The sequence below is a fragment of the Octopus sinensis genome, linkage group LG13 (assembly GCF_006345805.1).
Source record: "Octopus sinensis linkage group LG13, ASM634580v1, whole genome shotgun sequence".
Classification (NCBI taxonomy): Eukaryota; Metazoa; Mollusca; class Cephalopoda; order Octopoda; family Octopodidae; genus Octopus; species Octopus sinensis.
In genome coordinates, this window is record NC_043009.1 from 27,137,108 (window position 1) to 27,146,655 (window position 9,548).

At 34.9% G+C, this 9,548-nt stretch overlaps 1 protein-coding gene across 1 annotated transcript; it reads right to left on the reverse strand.

Moving 5' to 3' along the window:
* Positions 1-9,285, reverse strand: LOC115218550 (organic cation transporter protein-like). The gene is made up of 6 exons (XM_029788430.2): positions 9,244-9,285; positions 6,729-6,831; positions 5,070-5,440; positions 4,153-4,256; positions 1,038-1,206; positions 1-136 (listed from the first exon to the last, which is right to left on the reverse strand). Exons 2-5 carry the CDS (start codon positions 6,778-6,780, stop codon positions 1,167-1,169), a joined length of 567 nt encoding a protein of 188 aa, XP_029644290.1. The 5' UTR covers positions 6,781-6,831; positions 9,244-9,285; the 3' UTR covers positions 1-136; positions 1,038-1,166.
* Between the last annotated feature and the right edge of the window lie 263 nt (positions 9,286-9,548).

Consider the following 9,548-nt stretch of genomic DNA (forward strand, 5'->3'; position numbering starts at 1 on the left):
CTCTTCGTTATTTGTAAAAATATCTAACATCTCCAGGTGTTCTTTTTTATTTTTCTTCATTATTTTTCGAAAAAGTGCTTTTACTTCTGTAAACCTTTTTCTGCCAATCAGCCATCGTGGAGATTCATGGAGAAACCTGAAGGTGTTCGATAAAAAGAGGCATGAAAAATAATATTGGCAGTCAGGTATCGATGTAGGTGATTTTGTAAACAGGAATAATTTGAACACACACACGTACACACACACACACACACACACACACACACACACATATATATATATATATATATATAGGTACGTGCAGGAAAAACATGATCTCATGGTTTTATTAACTGAGACTATGTGAATTACACACTGAGGGCGATAATTCACAACGAAACATATTTTTCCTTAAAAGAAGAAACCTATTAAATTTGCTTGCAAATGTCACGCTTATTAATAAAAACTAGTTCAGTTTTCTATGTCATGTTTGTCTTTTACGAGCTTCTTTGTAAGGACAGGACATCAATTCGGGTGTGTACTATGACCAACGGGACAAATTTAACGCAGCGATCGATCAGAAATGCCCAGCATCTGCTAATAATCTTTCTTTACGATAATGCCAGATCGTCGATTTCTCTGCAAATGCGGCAGAAGTTACTGTGACTTAACTGGATAGTTTCACCGCACCCCTGTATCTACCCGACCTTGCACTTTCAGATTTCTACCTTTTTTTGATCTCTTCAAAATTCATTGAATGAACAGAACTATTGTTGATAAAATAGCATCCACTATCCATTGATAAAATACATTTATTGTAAACATAGACATGCATATCGAACAAATGAAAGGAGGAACATGAAATAAGAAAATATATTAAAATATAGGAAATAGTTTATGTAGAAATGAAACGAAAACGGATCCCAGTTTTATTCTTAATATTTGGTTTTTATTCTAGCAGGCAGATGTGAGTTGATGGAAAATAACGAAAACATCTTTGCATAAAATTAGAACTATGGACAATAAAAATTTTCTAAACAAAAATATACTTTACTCACATCCAAATGAAAAAATTGGTTATAGGCAGGAGGCAAATTATCAATTCTAAATAATGCCAGTCGGATATAACATAGGCAAACACTGTTACAAATATTATTCCTGACGAATATAGAGACGCGTACCAAAAACTAATAAGGGTACGTAGTTTTGAAGGCGCAGATTCCACAGCTGAAAAGTTAAGGAAATACATAAATATAGTTTGAATAATGTTTTAACAGTAAATTTAAAATATGTATTAATATATATGATAAAACAATAACTGCATGGAGACGTTCAAATGTTCACGTACTGTAACAGTACATTAACATGAAAACTGAATGTAGTGTAATGAGAGTAAGTTATTCTGATAAAACCTGTAGCTTTCTAAATGAGCAAATATGGGAATAAGGCAAGTCAGTTCAGTACTATATTAATTAAACTGTGGTTTCCTTTAGGACAAAATATAGCTGGGGATTTCCAGAATACCGACGTCCTGAAGAGGGAGGATTAGGTATGTGCACAATACGGCAGTGAAAGAAGAAAAATTGGTGAGTTGGTACTGTTTGACTGTAAGGGGTACGACACAGACCATTTGTGATAAGAAGAATCCATTGAAGGGGCAGTAAATAATGCAGGAAATGAAAACAGTTATCTTTGTCTAGAGTTATTGACATAGACTTCAGGTCAGACATTTGGATGGCCGTTTTTGGATGCAGTTTAGGATGTTTGTATGTCTTGTAGTAGCATCATCCCAGACATACACCATTATGAGTTCGTGGAAGGATCGTTGTTGTTGGAACTTAAAATATTCCAAGCGCTGAAGAGTAAGGTCAGTCTTTGGGCTGCTTCTCAGTTGAGAGTGTTCGTTCTTCCACAGTAATCCTCAGTGATGTGTAATACATATAGAATTCTACGTGTGCCTATATGTGTGATACATATAGAATTTAAGGAGATTCAGAAATATTATTTTAAGTGGATGAATTGACTGATGCAAACAGATGGAGCTTACTGCACCATTGGACTGCGATATCCACTGTATTACAGAAGACTATAGGATTTGTAAAGTGTGCGCAATATGGGTACCTTGGCAGCTGAAACTCAATTTGGAAGTAAAGAAAGGTGGAAGTCAGCTCTGGTCTGCTTTAAGCGCTTGAAACCAACGAAGACAATTCGTATGTGGGGACAAGGGAAGAATCGTGAGCGTATCTTTATAATCTGGAAACGAATGTGCTATAACGTAAGGCGAACAATGATATTGTGCTCAGCTAATAACTTTATAAACGAACGAAGAAAACATTCTAAAGTGAATTGCAAAATGGCAAACTGTAATTTGGGTTTTCCACGATGCAAAATGAACCGTGTGTACCATAGTAAGCGTGCAAAGGTGAAAAAGAATAAATCCACAACAATGAGTTGATGTATATCTAATGCCACTTGATAAAGTCCTTAAAGTGTCCCCTCAGACGAATTGACGTAAGCTTAAATAATAAACGATGTGGGAGTGAAAAACATCACATGAGAGAATCGTGTGCGCTGATTGGATGATATTTGATAAACAATGTTATGTGTCGAGACAACTGGAGTTGCTCAGAAAGCTCAGTCCACGAAATGGTGTCACATCTGTTCTCCAAGCCACAAGAGGTTTAAGAGCCAACAGCCTGCACAGAAGGTTAAAGTGTCTATATTTTAGGATGATATTGACGTGGTTGAACCCAATTTTCGAATCCCACTTAAAAAGATGCAGATGTATACAACTGTAGTCACTTCTTCACAGCCACTTTCACCAAGTCTTTGTCATTGTAAGAACTCAGTCCGCTCCACCTTTAGTTTTCGCCAAGATTGACAATAAATAGGGATATACTTGTACATGCATAGTCATATACATACATACATACATACATACATACATACATACATACATACATACATACACACACACACACACACACATGTATATATATATGTATGTATGTATGTATGTATGTATGTATGTATGTATGTATGTATGTTTGTATGTATGTATGTATGTATGTATCTATCTATCTATCAATCAATCAATCTATCTATCTATCTATCTATCTATCTATCTATCTATCTATCTATCTATCTATCTATCTATCTATCTATCTATCTATCTATCTATCTATCTAAATAAATAAACACGCTCTCAACTTGGATGGTACTGCTTCTTTTAGCAGAAACAGTTGTAAGCAAAAGAAGTTGATTACATTATTCCTGTCTCATTAATATATTAATACATGGATATACAGATACAAACACATGCGCACACACACACACACACACACACACACACACACACCCACATACGCAAACACACATGTGTAGATATAAAGTTCAAACTATACAAGTTGTAAAAAAAAAACTAATACAATTTGAGGATTAGTACTCTATCTGGATTTTCAATATTTTAGGTTTAGGACCACTTCTTCAGGAAATTTTCGGTGTAAAGTTATTGATAGCTGATATCTACTATATGGTTTGTGTGTATAATACTAACCATTGACCCATTTTGTTAATATTTTATAACTTGTATTGTTTGGTTACATAAAAATTACTTAGCTCACACATATCAGACAATGCTTCATGTAAAGTATAGAACTCATATATATATATAAACCTTACTCAATGCAAAAGCGACAAGTATAAAGGCGACGTGTCCAGCAGCTTGAATCCAAAGGAGAATGAGAAAAATAATCAAAGATGGTACGAAGATTTTGATAACTCCACTGACGACTAGGCATATGTTTGCCAATATTAAAATGGATCTCCGACCAAATCTGTATATATAAAAATCCAGAAATATAATAATTGTTATTTGTTTAGGAAATTCGTGTCACATTCCATTTAGCGAGACAATAGTCATATTACATGAAAGAGGAAGCAGAAAGTTTCATTAAACATTAAAATTTCGTTGCCTGAAATGTTAAAAACAGAAAAATTCAACTACATATGTCATGTACAAAAATGGTAAAATCTCTTCCTCCGATGATGAATTTTACTATAATGTGGAAATTATTGAAACCTGCAAAAGGTAAGGATTCTGGTGGAAAGTACAAAACTTTAAACACAACGCGCTGGATTTATGTTAAGATAAAGAAAAGGTAAATTTCTCACCTGTCTGATAAGGCCCCAAATACAATTGAACCAACAAGATAACCAGCAAAATAAACTGACTGCAAAGTGGATTTTAACCATTTTCTCTCACATACCAAATCAAACTGTAAGTAGATTAGTAAAAATAGAACCGATTAAAAACTCCAGAATTTTACGTATCTTTAAAAGAATATTGAAGCGTACAGTTTTAGCTTTCTCTTCTTAATTAAAAACTGAGAACGGAAATTACTCTTTATTTTGATGTGTATTTCCAGTTCTTTCAAGGATCCTGCTCCAGAAACCAATTTGTCATTCTAAATGGCAATATCATTTGTCATATCAATTAACCATAATGAATCTTTAAAACTTAATTGGAAAGAATTTCATGATGTTTTATAGATATTAAAATTTATTAAATTTTTCATAGAACACACGTCGAAGAATATAAAGGTATATGTGTGGAATACAGATATACACGATTAAAACTGTTGACATCCTCTCGTAACGAAACAGATTTTAAGCAGTTGTCCCTCTCAAAAAGTCAACGCTTAGAAAATCATCTGGCGAGTTCTTGATACAGAAAACATTCCAGAAAAATTCTTCCATGTCATCATACTACAAAAACCATTTCTAAATTCTCTCGTACTTCAAAACAGATAATTATTCACACTTACATCAAATCTATGCTTGCTATCATTATCGCATGAATATTTCAAAATTCCCTCTATCCATCTTTATCTGTGTTTCTGCCGCTCTGTCTATCTCTCTGTCTGTTTCTGTCTGTCTGTCTCTGTCTGTCTGTCTGTCTGTCTGTCTGTCTGTCTGTCTGTCTCTGTCTGTCTCTCTCTCTCTCTCTCACTCAGTCTTTTTCTTTTTCTGCAGATACGTACGCTCACATGTACTCTATTTGACAGTAATTAGTTGACTTGTTCACTAACCTCGCTTACAACCGAAGAAAACTTTTCCGTCAGAAATTTCCGTCCATAAGAACACTCTAGTTTTGATGAATTACTTGGTGGTGTTGTATATGTCTCAATAAAACTATTGTTATATACAGAGCAATGATCGTCGCCGTTTGGTTGAAGCATTTGTAAATATTCATTCTCTGTAAGGTTTACGGGAATTAACGAAGCATTAAAGTTCGGAGGGTAACATAAAAAAGGAACGTTTGTGCTGAGAAATGTCAAGTTCAGGCTCTGCATTGCTGCCAACATACATATTATAAAAATGTTGGCGTAGAACCAGCGCTGATAAGGTCCAAAAGAACCACATTTTTCTAAGATTTCTGAAACATTTTCATCTGATATATCTGAAATGAGGAAATAAATTGTATTAGGCATGAATTTGAATAATGTAATAGTAAATATGTTTTAAACTGAATACTAATAATAAAGATGAAAATGGAAATGATCCATATTAGATATTTCTTGATCAATAAAATTACGTTATTGATAAAAATATTGGAATAAACCCGGTTATTTTGGGAGAAAGGAGTAAGTCGATTACATCGACCCCGAAAAGGATAGAGGTTAAAGTCGGCCTCGGCGGAATTTGAACTCAGGACATAAAGACGGGCGAAATGTCGCTAAGCACCTTGCCAAGTGCGGTAACGATTCTGCCACTTCGCTGCATTTTGCCGCCTTTTTATTTGTTAAGTTAGATGAGACTTACGAAGAAGGGAGCTGAAAAACTACTCTATCAACTTTAGTCCATTATTCTAATTATGGTATTACACCGTGTATGTGGAACATTCCTTGCAAACAATGTTGTACTATATTCTCCAAACCTATATAAATCTCATGTAGGAATACAATTTACGATGGGAAGTAGCAAGAGATAATATATATTTAAATCCCAACTAGAGGAATTGTTATATTATGAAGAAAATTCTACATAGTAAGTCTGTGCTCCAGCATGGCCGCAGTCAAATGACTGAAACAAATAAAAGGGTAAAAGAATAAAAGGAAATTTCTCTAACTTGGTAATTCATTACAACGTATCTATGTTACCATTGATTTATTCATAGAATGAATAACCATTTTGACACATGGATCTTTGCTGATTGGTTTTGTACTAAGAATGAAGATTCAGTGAATAAAATCTACACGTTCAATCATCTGTTTGCAGATTATCTTTATTTCTATAGCCGTAATTGTTGGCGTTATCTTTATTGCCAAATGTGCAAGCATCAGGTATAACACACCATGGTAAATATAGCAAAGATTTACTGATTGATTGCGTTCAACTCCAGCCTGGTATTTCTTATTTATCAATATCAATGTAGAGAAGGATGTTAAGAATTATACGTAATAATTATTGCGTATATCTAGAAAGAGATAAAACCCATACTTGTCTTTTGAAATTTAATTTTTGAATAAGGTGTCAACATATGATAGGATATTAAATTTTTATTATAATTTATTCTCTCTCTAAATAAGGGAAACAATCCTAAAAATTGCACATATAGATTGATGAGAACTAAACAAATAAAACGTGCTTCAGATAAATATCAAGAATTTCCGAAGAAATAAATAAATCATGGAAATAATTTATAGGTAAAAATATTTTATGAAGTCCACGTTTGAATAATTACTAACCGGTAGTCATTTGTTTTTCTGATTTCAGTTGAAATTCTTCATTTTCAGCCATGGTAAAAACACAATTGTTTTAGAAATTCTCTTTAAATTTGCAATGTTTTATCTAGAACAAAATTTGAACAAGCAAAACATCAATTAAATGAGTAAAATTACTTACATTTCCTCAGTCTATAAATGTTAGTGTAGAAATGCTATACTTATCGAATTACCAACAATCATTTTTCGTCAAATCTTCTATTCTTCTAACAAGAATTGTTTTCCAAAGGGAATTTCTTTCCGTAATCTTTTAGGAATCGATATTGATTTATAGATTCTCAATTCAGTGAAATGTTCATCTAACGAGAAACAAATTATTGTTCTGTAAAAGTATATCACTGCTTTTGTTGATTATGAATATTTCTCTTTATTTGTGGACACGGAATTAATATGCCGAAAAGAAACAGCCCCAAGACTTCTATGATGACGAAGAAGCATACCTGTAAGCAAGAGGTTTGCACAGTTAGCTAGCGATTGAGTTCATGTTAACCAGTATGGTGGCAGTTTTGGATGTGGTCCCAAATGTCCGTTAATGTAACAACAGCATCGAACTTATGTGGGAGAAGTAATCCATCGTGGACCTCCCTTGTGGGTTGTGAATAGATAACAAGTGAGATTTAGCATGTCATAGTGATACAGTCCTTGTAATATTTTGTTAAGTAAGTCGAATATGTATGATAGCCATAAACGATTCTCAAGAATGGGGAATTTTAATAGCTGTGCAAACACTGTCCATTGAGTTTGCACGCTGCTTACGTTTGATAAGTGTTGGTACAGAAATATATTCTTGTTATGTATAATTATTTTATCAACGTGCTGTTGATACAGCCAAAATTAACATGTGTTCCCCATTACTTGGGAATTTTTGAAAGTTATTTTTCATAAATATCTTTGCAGCTTCGAGTGATTTGAACAGGTCTCACGTGGATGACGCTCAAGTATGAATGTTCAGATAGAAGTGAAGTTTGGAATTATCTACGAAAAAGTCGATACTATTTGAGCTGATGGCAACGAGTGTAGACTACGTAAGGAGTGCGATGAAATAGATGATCTCAACACTCTGGTTGTTGAGTCCTTGTAGAGTTTGATTATATTTATGGTACTGATGGAGTTAGTAGCCATGTTAAGGGAGCAATGTGCCCTAATGTGAAGGCAAAAAACGGCCAAGTTGTAGTAATAATGCGTGTGAAAGTGTGACACGTTCTAGTATGGCCATTTTGGAGTCGCTACATTTTCTACCACTCCTCCTGTTCCTCTCTTTCTCTCATCCTCTGTGTTTATGTGTGTGAGCATATTTACCTTTATGCTTATAAGGAGTGAGAAAGACTTTATATCAATAATTTTCAGTTATTAAATTGAAAATATCTTTCCCCCACCTGCACACTTTCTGTCTGAATGTGTATATTTCTGCAGCACCATGTTATTTAGTGCAGATCTAACATCAAACAATAGCTTTTTTACTTGTGTCAGTCATTGGATTGCAGCCATGCGGGGGCACCACCTTGAAAGACTCAGTTGAAGAACAAATCCGCTCCAGTACATATTTTTTTAAACTCTGGTATTTATTCTATCCGCCACTTTTGCCAAGACAAGGTTAACGATACGTAAACAAACCAATATCGGATGTCAAGCGGTGGTTGGGGACAAACACAAACGCAAGAACACACATACACACACGCACACACACACACATACACACACACACGCACACACGCACACACGCACACACACACACACACACATACACACACACACACACACACACAAATATGCGACCGGCTACCACACAGTTTCCGTCAACCAAATTCGCTCACAAGACACTGGTTAGATCGGGGCTACAGTAAAAACGAAAACACTAACGCAAGATGCCACACTGCGTGATTCAATCCCATTTGCGTGCATAGCGAGCGTCTTGGCAACACACCCATGTCGACAAAAATTTCCCACATTTAGTAAATCAGTAGAGTTTCAATAAATTACTGATGTGCTTAATATTCGTTTTAAAATTTGGCACTAGGCTAGTAATTTTAGGGGAGGGTTAAGTCGATTGCATCGACCCCAGTGTTCAACTGGTACTTATTTTATCGACCTCTAAGGCAAAGTTAACTCTAGCGGAATTTGAACAGAGAACCTAAAGATGTTCGAAATGCCGCTAAGTATTTCGCCCCAGGTGCTAACCATTCAGCCAACTCATCGTCTTAACTAGTGTTCATAGTATTCTTTTCTATTCTTGGCACAATTCTTGGGTAGGAGGTGCCCGTCGATTAGATCTACCCCCATACGCAACTAGTACTTTATCGATCGCGAAGGGATGAAAGGCACAGTTAACCTCAGCGGAATTTGAACTAAGAACGTAAATACGAACGAAAAGCTCCCTTAACTAGTGTTCATAATATTGTTAAAGCAACATACCTTAGTGACCTTAGTGACCTTAACATTGACAACATGAATAATAATTTCATATAAGCTGTAAACTTACCTGTACTTACGGCAATCCTTTCTAAATCCACAAATTATTTTTTTGTGTGCTCATATAAGTGAACGCGTTTGTGTGCGTTTGCATGTGCATGTGAGAGAAGAAGGAGAGAGAGAGAGAGGGAGAGGGAGAAAGGGAGAGAATGTATGTGTATATGTATGAAGAAAGAAATGTATTTGTGAAAATGCGTTTGTAGGGACAGTTCTCAAAGAAAACCGTAAATATTTGTTCTCATATCAAAAAACAAAGAAGCGCAAGACAATCCAAGACAAAGTAATCCTGCTTCGCTCTGCTTTGCTCCACTACTT

Bases quoted from the DNA above. Each gene is read 5' to 3' on its own strand.
- LOC115218550 (XM_029788430.2), bottom strand. From the start codon at position 6,780: ATGGCTGAAAATGAAGAATTTCAACTGAAATCAGAAAAACAAATGACT. The intron at 5,441-6,728 runs GTTAGTAATTAT...TCCTCATTTCAG, and splicing joins AGAAAAACAAATGACTACCG to ATATATCAGATGAAAATGTT. The intron at 1,207-4,152 runs GTGAGAAATTTA...TTAACTTTTCAG, and splicing joins TTTGGGGCCTTATCAGACAG to CTGTGGAATCTGCGCCTTCA.